Source organism: Entelurus aequoreus, linkage group LG05 (assembly GCF_033978785.1).
Source record: "Entelurus aequoreus isolate RoL-2023_Sb linkage group LG05, RoL_Eaeq_v1.1, whole genome shotgun sequence".
In the NCBI taxonomy this organism is placed as follows: domain Eukaryota; kingdom Metazoa; phylum Chordata; class Actinopteri; order Syngnathiformes; family Syngnathidae; genus Entelurus; species Entelurus aequoreus.
Window position 1 is genome coordinate 18,493,892 of NC_084735.1, and position 15,329 is coordinate 18,509,220.

General features: G+C 37.9%; 1 protein-coding gene across 8 annotated transcripts in view; it reads right to left on the minus strand.

Moving 5' to 3' along the window:
• The window catches only part of nfyc (nuclear transcription factor Y, gamma), a 71,125-nt gene that overhangs the window by 7,765 nt on the left and 48,031 nt on the right, over window positions 1–15,329 (minus strand). For all 8 annotated transcript variants that reach the window (XM_062047267.1, XM_062047265.1, XM_062047266.1 and 5 more), the window contains exons 5-6: window positions 8,077–8,172; window positions 2,221–2,397 (exon numbers count right to left, since the gene is read on the minus strand). In XM_062047267.1, coding sequence (XP_061903251.1) covers window positions 2,221–2,397; window positions 8,077–8,172 — 273 coding nt within the window. The remainder of the gene's footprint in view (window positions 1–2,220; window positions 2,398–8,076; window positions 8,173–15,329) is intronic.

A 15,329-nucleotide genomic window follows, 5' to 3' on the forward strand; every position in this document is an offset into this window, starting at 1 on the left:
GTTAGTATTGAAGTACAATGGCATTCTTTTTGTATTGTTTTGTAAATTTAAAAAACATCACTGTGGAGTTATTGAATCCGTTTAGCTGATTGGAGAGCTAGCTTCCACAGCTAGTGGGTCCATGATGATGACTTCGGTTTTGTTTGATCAGCCGTTTTACTGCCATGTTACAGACACCGTTTGGAAACAATTAAGGTATGCAAATAAACATTTACAGAATATTTTTTGTGTAAATAACTCATTTCACAACGTATGTATCTGCAGTTTATAGTCTAGTCCCTAAGCCTTTTAAAATAAAATCCAAATAAACTTTTTATTTTTTCTCTGTTTTTATTTTCAAAATGAAATCCAAACGAATCAGGCTTTTCAAAAGTAATTTGTGTTTCAAAATAAAATCCTAATGAATCACATTTTTAAATGTTTATTTTTGTTGCAAAATAAAATCTAAACTAAATGTTTATTTTTCATAGTTTGATGTCACTCATTTTTTTTTATTTGTTTTTAAAAAAATAAAATAAATCAGTTTTAAAGTTTTAAATCAGTTTTTTTCGAATGTATTTTTTGTTTAAAAAAAAAAATCCAAATACCCAATTTTTCCCCCAAAATTAAATAAACCATTTTTTTGTTTTCAGTTTATTTTTCAAAATAAAACCCAAATCAATCACATTTTTAAATGTTTATTTTTATTGCAATATACAATCTAAATAAAATGTTTATTTTTCAGTTTGATGTCACAAATTTTTTTCATTTGTGTTTTGTCCCCCAAAATCCAATCAAATCAATCTGTTTTTTCAAATTTATTTTTTGTCTTTCAAAATAAAATCATAATAAATAATTTGTTGGTTTGTTTTCAATTAGTTTATTTTTGAAAATAAATTCCAAATAAATCTAATTTTTAAATGTTTATTTTTGTTGCAAAATAATATCCAAACAATATGTTTATTTTTCATAGTTTGGTGTCACTAACTTTTTTCATTTTTTTTTTTTTAAATAAAATGTTTGTGTTTCAAAATAAAATCAAAATACCCAATTTTTCCAAAATTAAATCGTAACAAACCATGTTTTTGTTTTCAGTTTATTTTTCAAAACAAAACCCAAATAAATCAAATTTTTAAATGTCTATTTTTATTGCAATATAAAATCTAAATAAAATGTTTATTTTTCAGTTTGATGTCACAATTTGTTTTCATTTGTGTCATTTCCCCCAAAATAAAATCAAATGAATCTGTTTTTTCAAATGTATTTTTTGTCTTTCAAAATAAAACCCAAATAACCCAATTTTTGGAAAATAAAATCATAATAAATCATTTTTTGGTTTGTTTTTTGTTTTCAATTAGTTTATTTTTGAAAATAAATCTAATTTTTTAATGTTTATTTTTGTTGCAAAATAAAATCCAAATAAATACAATGTTTGTTTTTCAATAGTTTGATGTCTCAAAATGAAATCCAAATAAACCTATGTATTATGTTTCAAAATTAAATCCTAATAAACCATTTTTTGTTTTTCAATTTTCATTTGTTTCAAAAGTAAAATTCAAATAAATCAACTGTTTATTTAATTTTTGGGGTTTTAATATGATCAAATTCAAATAAACCAATTGTTTAGTTTTTTCCCAAAAATATCCAAGTAAAAAATTTTGTTCTTTGTTTACTTTTTGTGTTTCAAAATAAAATCCAAATAAACCCGTTGTTTTGTTTTTCAATTTTGTTTTCTTTCAAAATAAAATCCAAATAGACCAATCATTTTCTGACAAAATGATCTATTCCATCTTTTTAATTGATACCGATCACGTGTCTATCGCGATATTTATTGATGTCGTTTTATCGCCCAGGCCTGACTTAGCTCATTAATAATGAATACATTTTTTCGTACAATATGCAGACTTTGGTATAAAATGTCTTTCATCATCTTTTCTTTGCATTGCAGGCATCACTGTGCAAGCAAAGATGATGAGGTCAGCACTAAAGGTGGCCGCTAAGAGACTTTAAAAATCATAATTGAGCTGCAATTTGTCCTCTCGCCCTTATTTTGTCTCTGGAGGACAGAGCAGCGCTTGGCTATCATATTACGCTGAGGAGCATTTTGTCCTCCTCGTTGTAATTCATCCGCTGCGTCCTCTGCAGAGGAGCCTTTTTTTTCCTGCTGGACTGTCCACTTTTATAAGAAGTAAGCAAGTGACAAGCAGGGCTTGTTGTCCCGCAGCAAGGTGCAAGGGGTACCTGTCCTTGTGGCGGCTGTGCGATGATGATCTGCCCGGGTTGGATGGTGGTGGCGGTTTGCGAGCCGGCCTGCTGAGCCTGCTGGGCGCCCTGTACCTGCACGGCGCCGGGCTGCTGGGCCAAGGTGAAGTAGTACTGGAGAGGCTCTGCCGGAGCCACCGTTTGACGCATCTCCTCCTGCAGGTCACAAGTAGCGAGTCAGCACATTTGCGTGTCCCGGAAGTGTGAGCAGACTGATAAAGAACCGTGAAAAGAGCTCCAATCCATTATCACGCTGGTCAATATCTGTGTATGCGCCTGCAGGATGGAGGGAAGAAAACTGTCCAAATGTCTCAGGAAGACAACAAAATAATAACTTTGTTATATGTCATGTTTTTGTTGCACTTTTACAGCTCAACAACCAGCATACTAAACCATCCACACAACACATTCAATCGTGCAATATTGTGCTCACAGGACTTTTTAATGGTGTACAAACTGTTCTTTACGCTTGTTAATGAACACAAACATCATAAAAATCTATCATCTCACTCACTTGTTTGCTACAATTTTAAAAGGGAAGGCATGCTTTAAAACCCCCAAAATGTGTTTGCACGAATCAACTCTTTAAAATTGATATGATAGCAAAATTTTACAAAGTCAAAATGTTTTCCTACACTTTGAACCCTGCAACTTATGAAACAGTGCGGCTAATTTATGGATTTTTCTTTCTTTTAAAAAAAAAATAATAATAATAATTATAGTTTGTGCCATGGAGCCATCTTTTGGACGAGTTCACTCACTTCAGGGGCTGCATTGCCCTTCTGTTTAGACTTGAGCTTTCAACCGGAAGTAGAAGCGTTGTTCCGTCTTTTAACCATCCATAATTTCAACTCGTGTGGATTCTTCACTCATCATTCCAAGCAACGTTTGTAAAGTTTTACAATACAACTAAAACTATCCATACTTACTAGGGCCGTCCAATGTGTGATGTCTGTAGGAGTGTTTTCACGCATATGTGTACGTGCTATCGTAATGTAATCAAGCTGGCATCGTTAGCATTAGCTAATAGGCTAACACTTTTGTGAGTGTCTGTTAGTATTAATAACTAACAATGGCATTCTTTTTGTATTGTTTCGGTTTTGTAAATCCACCAAAACGTCACCGTGGAGATACAGAATCGCGGTTTAGCTAACTGGAGAGCTAGCTTCTGCAGCTAGTGGGTCCATGATGATGACTTCTGTTTTGTTTGATCAGCCGTTTTACTGCCGTGTTACAGACACCGTTGGGAAACTTAAGGTACAGTATGTAAATAAACATTTATAAAATCTTTGTGTAAATAAATAATTTAACAATGTGTATATCTACGTCTTATAGTTCGGCACAGCTAATGTATGGGAAAAAAAAAAGTTTTTCCTTCTAGAATTTAGTGGGTGCAGTTTATACGGATTAACTCGCTGGAATATAAAGACAATATAACATACATCCATAAACGTGGATGTATATGCAACAGTGCAATATATTTATCTGTACAGTAATCTATTTATTTATATCTGCAACTTATTGCTTTTTTATCCTGCACTACCATGAGCTAACGCAACGACGTTTCGTTCTTATCTGTACTGTAAAGTTCAAATTTGAATGACAATAAAAAGGAAGTCTAAGTCTAAGTCTAACATACCGGTGCGCTCTATAGTCCGGAAAATCTGGTAACTCATGTGATTAATCACAAAAAAAGATTGCAATTATCTTTTCTGATCTTTCTGTGTGGAGTTTGCATGTCCTCCCCGTGACTGCGTGGGTTCCCTCCGGGTACTCCTGCTTCCTCCCACCTCCAAAGACATGCATGGATAGTCAGGGGTGTCACCACCTCCAAAGTTATGATACTCCCATACACTAAAGTAATGTCCGATCATTACCTTATAAAATTTGAAGTTTTGACTCATTGTCAACAAGCTAATAATAATAATAACTGCTATAGCGGCCGCAACATTAATGCTGCCACAACGATGACTCTTGCTGACCTACTGCCTTCGGTAATGGCACCATTCCCAAATTATGTCGGCTCTATTGATAACCTCACTAACAACTTTGACGATGCCTTGCGCGAAATTATTGATAGTATAGCACCGCTAAAGCAAAAAAGGGCCCCTAAAAGGCGCACCCCATGGTTTACAGAAGAAATTAGAGCTCATAAATTATCATGTAGAAAACTGGAACGCAAATGGCGCGCAACTAAACTTGAGGTTTTCCATCAAGCATGGAGTGATAGTTTAATAACTTATAAACGCATGCTTACCTTAGCTAAAGCTAAATACTACTCAAATCTCATCCGCCTCAACAAAAACGATCCTAAATTTCTGTTTAGTACAGTAGCATCGCTAACCCAACAAGGGACTCCTCCCAGTAGCTCCACCCACTCGGCAGATGATTTTATGAATTTCTTTAATAAGAAAATTGAACTCATTAGAAAGGAGATTAAAGACAACGCATCCCAGCTACAACTGGGTTCTATTAACACAAATACGACTGTATATACGACGGACACTGCCCTCCAAAATAGTCTCTCTATTTTTGATGAAATAACAGAGGAATTATTACAGCGTGTAAGTGGGATAAAACAAACAACATGTTTACTTGACCCACTTCCTGGGAAACTTATCAAGGAACAGTTTGTATTATTAGGTCCATCAGTGTTAAATATTATAAACCTATCACTTTCCTCCGGCACTGTTCCCCTAGCATTCAAAAAAGCGGTTATTCATCCTCTGCTCAAAAGACCTAACCTCGATCCTGACCTCATGGTAAACTACCGACCGGTCTCCCACCTTCCGTTTATTTCCAAAATTCTCGAAAAAATTGTTGCACAGCAGCTAAATGAACACTTAGTGACTAACAATCTCTGTGAACCTTTTCAATCCGGTTTCAGGGCAAATCACTCTACGGAGACAGCCCTCGCAAAAATGACTAATGATCTATTGCTAACGATGGATTCTGATGCGTCATCTATGTTGCTGCTTCTTGATCTTAGCGCCGCTTTCGATACCGTCGATCATAATATTTTATTAGAGCGTATCAAAACACGTATTGGTATGTCAGACTTAGCCTTGTCTTGGTTTAACTCTTATCTTACTGACAGGATGCAGTGCGTCTCCCATAACAATGTGACCTCGGACTATGTCAAGGTAACGTGCGGAGTTCCCCAGGGTTCGGTTCTTGGCCCTGCACTCTTTAGTATTTACATGCTGCCGCTGGGTGACATCATACGCAAGTACGGTGTTAGCTTTCACTGTCATGCTGATGACACCCAACTCTACAAGCCCCTAAAGCTGACCAACACGCCGGACTGTAGTCAGCTGGAGGCGTGTCTTAATGAAATTAAACAATGGATGTCCGCTAACTTTTTGCAACTCAACGTTAAGAAAACGGAAATGCTGATTATCGGTCCTGGTAGACACCAACATCTATTTAATAATACCACCTTAACATTTGACAACCAAACAATTAAACAAGGCGACTCGGTAAAGAATCTGGGTATTATCTTCGACCCAACTCTCTCGTTTGAGTCACACATTAAGAGTGTTACTAAAACGGCCTTCTTTCATCTCCGTAATATCGCTAAAATTCGTTCCATCTTGTCCACTAGCGACGCTGAGATCATTATTCATGCGTTCGTTACGTCTCGTCTCGATTACTGTAACGTATTACTTTCGGGTCTCCCTATGTCTAGCATTAAAAGATTACAGTTGGTACAAAATGCGGCTGCAAGGCTTTTGACAAAAACAAGAAAGTTTGATCATATTACGCCTATACTGGCTCACTTGCACTGGCTTCCTGTGCACTTAAGATGCGACTTTAAGGTTTTACTACTTACGTATAAAATACTACACGGTTTAGCTCCAGCCTATCTCGCCGATTGTATTGTACCATATGTCCCGACAAGAAATCTGCGTTCAAAGAACTCCGGCTTATTAGTGATTCCCAGAGCCAAAAAAAAGTCTGCGGGCTATAGAGCGTTTTCTATTCGGGCTCCAGTACTCTGGAATGCCCTCCCGGTAACAGTTAGAGATGCTACCTCAGTAGAAGCATTTAAGTCCCATCTTAAAACTCATTTGTATAATCTAGCCTTTAAATAGACCCCCCTTTTTTAGACCAGTTGATCTGCCGTTTCTTTTCTTCTCTCCTCTTCTCCCCTGTCCCTTGCGAGGGGGAGTTGCATAGGTCCGGTGGCCATGGATGAAGTGCTGGCTGTCCAGAGTCGGGACCCCGGGTGGACCACTAGCCTGTGCATCGGTTGGGGACATCTCTGCACTGCTGACCCGTCTCCGCTCGGGATGGTTTCCTGTTGGCCCCGCTGTGGACTGGACTCCCGCTGATGTGTTGGATCCACTGTGGACTGGACTTTCACAATGTTATGTCAGACCCACTCGACATCCATTGCTTTCGGTCTCCCCTAGAGGGGGGGGGGGGTGTTACCCACATATGCGGTCCTCTCCAAGGTTTCTCATAGTCATTCACCGACGTCCCACTGGGGTGAGTTTTTCCTTGCCCGTATGTGGGCTCTGTACCGAGGATGTCGTTGTGGCTTGTACAGCCCTTTGAGACACTTGTGATTTAGGGCTTTATAAATAAACATTGATTGATTGATTGATTGATTGATAGGTTGATTGGCAACACTAAATGGTCCCTAGTGTGTGAATGTTGTCTGTCTGTCTATCTGTGCTGGCCCGGCGATGAGGTGGCGACTTGTTCAGGGTGTACCCCGCCTTCCGCCCAAATGCAGCTGGAATAGGCTCGAGCACCCCCCGTTACCCCGTAAGGGACAAGAGGTAGAAAATGGATGGATGGATAGATAGATATGCAGATTGATCACAATTTATTTTGACTCTACATGCTCCTTTACCGTTGTTATACAGTCAGTGATCAAGTAAATGTATAAATAGAAATAAATAATTACAAAATAAATACATTAAAATGAGATTTCAAAAATAGTAATAAAATAACAATTTAATATAATAAAAAAAGTAAAGTTGGATGTATCAGTGCGAAGAAGAATGTGGTGACTATGCTGGCAAATTTCACTCCAAAATAGACCCTGACTTGACATTAGATGAAAGTTTTGAACAAATAACGACTTGGCCAGCCCTTTTTATGTTGTCAAATGTCACTTTTCTTTGGAACTTATTTAGGGGAAATTAAAAATGTTTGATCTCTTTCAAGTATTTGCTAGAAAAGAGCTTTTTTTGGACCTTTCCTGTGTAACTATCAAACTGTTATTTGGTCTTTAGTCTTTTTCACAGTCACATATGACTTGCTAGCAACCACTAACGTAGGTGTCCAAACGGATGCCTGTACCATTTGAGACAAATTACAAAAGCAGGAAAAGATATGAAATATGTTACACAGTTTGAAATATTTTTAGATGCCACCGTCAAGGACTAGACTCGTGTCCCAAGTGGATCACGTAGGCAAAAAAAAACCAGTTCATGAGCATGAAAGTTCCACGGACACAAACGGCAGACATGTAGTCTTCTTCATCCCGGCGAGGCGTGTCCGTCAGCAGGAGCGTAAACACCTCTCTCCCAGCTCCATGACTGCACAGCTGAGAGTGTAGGATGTTTACATGCCTGAAGACTCAAATAGCGCACGGGTCCACCTCGACAATCACCTTGTCACCGTCACTTTGGCTTTGTTCGCCCTCCCACTCCCACTCGCTGTCAGAAGCAATAAGACGCTGCAAACATCCGACTGAAAGCCCTCCCGGGTCAGACGCCAGCTTCCAGTCAAGGATGTTTACAGCGCCTCCAGGTTGCCGACGAGGGAACTGCAGCCGAGACGCCTGCTGACACCAGGGCTAAAAAAAAACGGGAATCTCACCTGTCGCTTGGGGGGCTTCAGGTCGTCTCGGGGCACGATGTCGATCAGGAAGTCAAACTGGTCGAACTTTGTTATCGCCATGGCGATGTCGTTCCGCTGTGAACATGACAAAGTTGAGGCTTCAAACAGCGTGTTCAAAGTTCATTTCTCTGCTGAAAAGAAGAGTCTTTATTAGGAGAACTTCAGCTTCAACATGGGAATGAAACTCCTTTTAAAACCAACAATCACTTCCTTTCAATCCTGAGGCGTGTAAATGTCTTTTGAAGCACAGCCTCTTGTTGCCATACCTCTTCCCGTGTCCACAGCAGAGCGCCGCCTCTGTGGAATTTTCCACAGGATATTGGCTGTCAGACCCTCCAGCCCCCGCCACCCCCCTCCCCATTGTGACCCTCCCAGCACTAGGGGCTATTTATAGCAGCTTGATTAATATCTGGCAACACCGGGTCACTCATCTACACTTGTTCCATTGATGGGCGTTGCCATAGTGACCCCCCAAGCAGCTACAGTGGGACCCGGGCAAGTCCGGAGAAGAAAGACCTGCAGCAGCGTCAGGCCTCGCTCATGTTACGAAGGTACTTGAAATCACCTTTCCATTTCAAGCCAGCAGCCCAGAGACCGTAGAACTCAAGGGTGTCCGAACTTTTGGCACTGAGGGCCGCACACGTAAAAATCAAAGCATGCAGGGGCCATTTTAATATTTTTCATTTTCAAAACCAATTCTATATATCGCTTTTTTTTTTTTTAAACCTTTAGGGCTCACCTCAAGTTTGGTCTCAGTCATAAAAAAGTTAACAATAAGTCATATATTAATTTTAACTTCAGGTCTATCTCTCAATATAAAGTTTATTATTTTTTTAATGTTTTATGCCCTTTTTGTCAAAACCCTGTTTTTATGGCAAACACACATTATATGCAATATTTTCTCCCAAAGAATTTCAAAGTGAGATATTTGTTGTTAAGTAATTGGAGCCTTAAAAAGATGAGTAATTCATAACATTGATTTTAATTAATTATTTTTGGAGCATTGAAATTTATTTTTTTTAATGTTAAATTTTTTTACTTTTACTGCTTAAGTCTCTAAATGAACCTCAGAACTACCCGTAAATTATAAGTTTTTATGTTTTATGCCCTTTTTGTCAAATAAAATTGTGTTATATGGCAAACAAAAAATGTTCAGGTGGAATATTTGATGTCAAGTAATTGGAGATTTAATATGTCAATAATTCAAAATAACATTGATTATTAATTACTATTTATATAATTATTATTATAGTATATTCATATATTAATATAATATACATAATAATATAATGTATATTAATATATTATTATAATTATTAGATAGAACATTATTAATTATAATTATTTGTGAGCAATGACAGTTAAAAAAAAAAATTGAATCCCACTAAATTTATTCGGGGTCCAAAAGGGCCCCAATCATACAAGTCTTAAAAATAAGTCATATTTTAGATCAACTTCATATCTATTCGTTGATTACAGTTTTTTTTCATGTTTTTTGTTGGTTTAATGCCTTTTTGGTAAAGAAAACTGTTTTTTTTATATGGCAAATCAGGGGTGTCCAAACTTTTTCCACTAAGGGCAGCACACTGAAAAATGTAAGCATACAGGGGCCACTTTTAAATTTTTCATTATCAAAACAACTACTATATATATCATATTTTTAACCTTTAGGGATCCCCTCAAATTTAATCTCAGTCATAAAAATGTTAAGAATAAGTCATATATATTAATTTGAACTTAAATATCTCCATCAACTTCAGGTCTATCTGTCAATATAAAGTATATTTGTTCATGTTTTATGCCCTTTTTGTCAAAACCCTGTTTTTATGGCAAAAACACAAAATATGCAATATTTTCTCACAAAGAATTTCAAAGTGAAATATTGGATGTTAAGTAATTGGAGCCCTATAAGTAGATGAGTAATTCATAACATTGATTTTAATTAATTATTTTTGGAGCAATGACATTTGTTTAATGTTTTTTTTACTTTTAACACTGAAGTCTCTAAATGAACCTCAGATCTATGCGTCAATTATAGGCTTTTATAATTTTTCATGTTTTTTTGTTTGTTTTATGCCCTTTTTCCATACATACATTTTTTGCCGCTTGTCCTGTTCAAAAAGTGTGTGTTTTGTACGGCAAACAAAAAATGTTCAGGTGGAATATTTGATGTGAAGTAATTGGAGACTTAATATGTCAATAATTCAAAACATCATTGATTTAAATTAATCATTTGTGAGCAATGGCAGTTTTTTTTTAATCCCACTAAATTTCTTAGGGCCCCAATCATAAAAGTGTTAAAAATAAGTCTTTTTTTTTTTTTTTTTTACTTTCAACAGTTAAGTCTCTAGATCAACTTCAACTGTATCCGTCAATTATACTTTTTTTAAATAATTTTTTATGTCTTATTGTTTGTTTTATGCCCTTTTTGTCAAATAAAATTGTGTTTGTTATATGGCAAACAAAAAATGTTCAGGTGGAATATTTGATGTGAAGTAATTAGAGATTTAATATGTCAACTCAAAACAACATGGATTTTAATTATTATTTGTGAGCAGTAACGGTTAAAACATTTTTTTTTAATCCCACTACATTTCTTACGGGTCCAAAAGGGCCCCAATCATAAAAGTGTTAAAAATAAGTCATATTTTAGATCAACTTCAGATCTATGCGTTGATTACACCTTTTTTTCAAGTTATTTTTGGTTTAATACCTTTTTGGTAAAGAAAACTGATTTTTATATGGCAAATCAGAGGTGTCCAAACCTTTTCCACCAAGGACCGCACACTGAAAAATCAAAGCAAGCAGAGGCCATTTTTAAATGAAATTTTCAAAATATACTTTTTTAACCTTTAGGGCTCCCCTCAAGTTTGATCCCGGGGACCCGGAAGGGTCTAAGTCATTAAAATGTTCAAAGTAAGTCATATAAATAAAAGTATTCAACGCTTCAATCTCTGGATCAACTTCAGGTCTATCTGTCAATACGTTTTTTGTTTTTTTTATGTTTTATGCCCTTTTTTAAATGGCAAAAACACAAAATATGCAATATTTTACCCCAAAACTATTTCAAACTAGACTTTGGGTAGTGACAAGGACAAGGCAGCAGAAATTAGCTCTGATCACCCTTGGAGATAGGAGGAGGAGCTCGGTCATCCGGGGGAGGCTTCGAGTAGGAAGATCTACTTTCGGATGCCTCCTGGACGCCTCCCTGGTGAGGTGTTTTGGGCATGTCCAGCCGGGAGGAGGCCTGGAGGCAGACCTGGGACACGCTGCAGGGACTATGCCTCACAGCTGGCTTGGGAACGCCACTGGAGAAGGTCTCCGCTTAGGCCGACTCTGATCAGCGGTGGAAAATGGATGGAATTTTTGATGTGAAGTAATTAGAGCCTTAAATATGTCAATAATTCATAACAATTATTTTGATTTATTATTGTTTTGTGAGCAAAATAGCCTGCTTGGCAGCTTTGTGTTATTAGAGTCAATATTGCAACTTTTTCTGAGTACATTTCACCTGTTTGCTCTTTTACTCCACTTATTATTTTTTTATCATAGTATTTGTAGAACGTGCTGGGTCGTTAGAAAACTAGCTGCGGGCTGCAAATGGCCCTCGGGCCGCACTTTGGTCACGCCTGGCGTAAAGTGAGAGAACGGCTGAATCCAACAAACTTCCAAAGTAGGTCTTGAGTTTTCCACTTGAAAGGAGATGAACATGATAACACGGTCTTCTTTTGCAGCCTTTTCACCTACCTGCATGCACACACACACACACAACCACACACACACACAGGCTGCTGCTAATCTCTGTGAGGTATGTGAATGGATAAAGTGGACTTAAGGGCTTTCATGTTCTGCCTCAAAATGTTCCCTTCTTAACATCCCGGTGAGACGAGCTCTAATCTGTTCCCATCGCCGCCCGCTTCATTCTTGCCCCCTCGCATCATTCCCAGAGTCCGGCTTATTCCACTTTGGGATGGCAGGGCGGCCCAAACGGCACCAAAAAGGGGGGGGTGGCAATGTGGGTCAGCGGTGTCCGCCGGGCTTTGCATTGAGAGTCGAGCAAAGTACACGCAGAGAGATTCCTCTGGGGGATGCTGGGGCAAGGCCCCTTGCTTTCATGTGCACACATTAGGGACATTTTGCCCCAATGAGCGAGCTGCAGTTGAGTTTTAAAGACGAGATGGCACAAGGTCAAAATTGTGGACACTGATGTATGGCTTTTTCTTACACAGCACTTCTGGTCAACATACGGGCTTGCAGAGTCATGTCATGGCCATTTTGTTGCTGTTCAAAGCAAAATGGCAGACTACCTGCAAGTGAGTAAAAGTTCCTCTATGACAGGGGAGCCCATTACCGTATTTTTCGGATTATAAATCGCAGTTTTTTGCATAGTTTGGCCGTGGCTGCGACATATACTCCGGAGCGACTTATGTGTGAAATTATTAACACATTACCGTAAAATATCAAATAATATTACAGTGTTTCCCATAAACTGCCAAGATACCTGTGGTAGTGGGGGCGTGGCGATGGGCGTGGTCACCATGACATCATCGAGTAATTTGCATAATTTACTACAATGATATGATTTTCTCTAAAAAGGCTCAAAAAATGTATACTTACTATTTAATAATAACAGTTTTGTTTTAAACGTCCATCCATCCATCCATCCATTTTACAATATAATTACAACACTTTATGTACATATTTATATACAGATTTGAACAATAAGTTATTCACTGAAACATATTTATTAATTGTGGTTTTTACAAAAAATATATCTTATAAAATTATAAAAGCTAAAATGTCTCTTAAAGCTCTGCCCCTTTAATTAGTGCATACTAAATCATTTAACTTTAGCCTACTACTACAACCATATTATTTACCAGCAACATAAAGTGAAACAGAGGCAGAGGTGTCCTGCCACATGCAGTAACAAATAAACAGAAAACAGTAGTGGTGGTAGATAGACACAAAGCTTCATCAAACATCTAAACCACTGAACAAAGAGCTCCAAAAATCTTGATCCTACACTTCTCTTTTGTAAAGTAAATCTGAACAGCCAATATGGGCATCTACATCAACTATATTATTTGCCTGAGAAGCTGGACAGGACAAAAAAAATAAATAAATAAAAATAAAAATAAAAATTATTTTTTTTTTAAAATTAAAAAATTAAAATGTTTTTGGCGGCCTTAATTCTTTCATGGCGGGCCGCCACAAATAAATTGATGTGTGGGAAACACTGTATTATTTATCTAATTCACGGAAGAGACGAAGCAAAATGTCAGCAATCGTCACGCATACGTCAACCAATAAGAATTCGGCGGGGGAGGGTCATGGCAGAAGTGCATTGTGGGTCATGGGATGCTAACTGCTATATGCTACTGCCGTAGCTATTAAAATGGATCATTTTTACATTGGCGGTAACTTATAAAAACTGAACAAAAATGGCACCGAAAAGGAAATCATATACTGCAGATTACAAGCTGGACGTAGTGAAATATGCAGCAGAAAACGGCGATCGAGCAGCAGAAAGAAAGGACGCTAGCGGCGCATACCAGGAGCGACAACGAGGAAGAAGATTTCATGGGATTTAGCGATCAGGAGTGACAGATTGTTTGGTAAACGTATAGCATGTTCTATATGTTATAGTTATTTGAATGACTCTTACCATAATATGTTACGTTAACATACCAGGCACCTTCTCAGTAGGTTATTTATGCCTCATATAACATACACTTATTCAGCCTGTTGTTCACTATTCTTTATTTATTTTAAATTGCCTTTCAAATGTCTATTCTTGGTGTTGGGTTTTATCAAATACATTTCCCCCAAAAATGTGACTTATACTGCAGTGCGACGTATATATATATATATGTTTTTTTTCCTTCTTTATTATGCATTTCCGGCCAGTGTGACATATACTCCGAAGCGATTTATAATCTGAAAAATATGGTACGTCGATGGCGGAGGGTGTGTCAGTCCATCGCCAGCCAGGCATTAAAAAAATAGAGCTAAAAATTAGCGATCATCAATCTTTACCAAGACGTCACTTGATTGACATTCACGGCACCAGAGGCTAACGCTGCACTTATAAATCGTATGTCAGCAGCCAAGAGGAGAGATGTAAATGAACCTGTTTTAAAAAAGGTTTTATTATAATGTATACATTAAATATATTACGAGAATAGTGTTGACTCGAGAATCGATTCTGAATCGAATAGTCACCTCAATAATCTGAGTCGAATCGTGAGGTGCCTAAAGATTTCATTTGATGTGAATCAGTACCCAGTAATGCCGCCGGAACTGCGTAATTGTACCAATTATGATAAAGATCTGAATTTGTGGAACCGAGTTACAATGTTGACATTTTTGTGGCGAACCATCAAATTAAGGTTTGGTGCCATGCCACACCCAGGGCTATTCAACTACATAATGAAGAGGGCCGCTGTTTCAAGAGCCCAAGTTCTCAGGGGCCGGATATCGAAATGTGAATGTTTCGTCAGAAAGTGCCTCTGCAGGTGATATTTCTTTGAGACCGAGTTTACTTAAAGGCCTACTGAAAGCCACTACTACCGACCACGCAGTCTGATAGTTTATATATCAATGATGAAATCTTAACATTGCAACACATGCCAATACGGCCGGGTTAACTTATAAAGTGCAATTTTAAATGTTCCCCTAAACTTCCGGTTGAAAACGTCTATATATGATGACGTATGCGCGTGACGTCACTAGTTAAACGGAAGTATTCGGACACCATTGAATCCAATACAAAAAAGCTCTGTTTTCATCTCAAAATTCTGGACATCTGTGTTGGTGAATCTTTTGCAATTTGTTTAATGAACAATGAAGACTGCAAAGAAGAAAGTTGTAGGTGGGATCGGTGTATTAGCGGCTGGCTGTAGCAACACAACCAGGAGGACTTTGACTTGGATAGCAGACGCGCTAGCCGGCGCTAGCCGCCGACCGCACGGATGATCGGGTGAAGTCCTTCGTCCGTCGATCGCTGGAACGCAGGTGAGCACGGGTGTTGATGAGCAGATGAGGGCTGGCTGGCGTAGGTGGAGCGCTAATGTTTTTATCATAGCTCTGTGAGGTCCCGTTGCTAAGTTAGCTTCAATGGCGTCGTTAGCAACAGCATTGTTAAGCTTCGCCAAGCTGGGAATTATTAACCGTGTATTTACATGTCCATGGTTTAATAGTATTGTTGATCTTCTGTCTATCATTCCAGT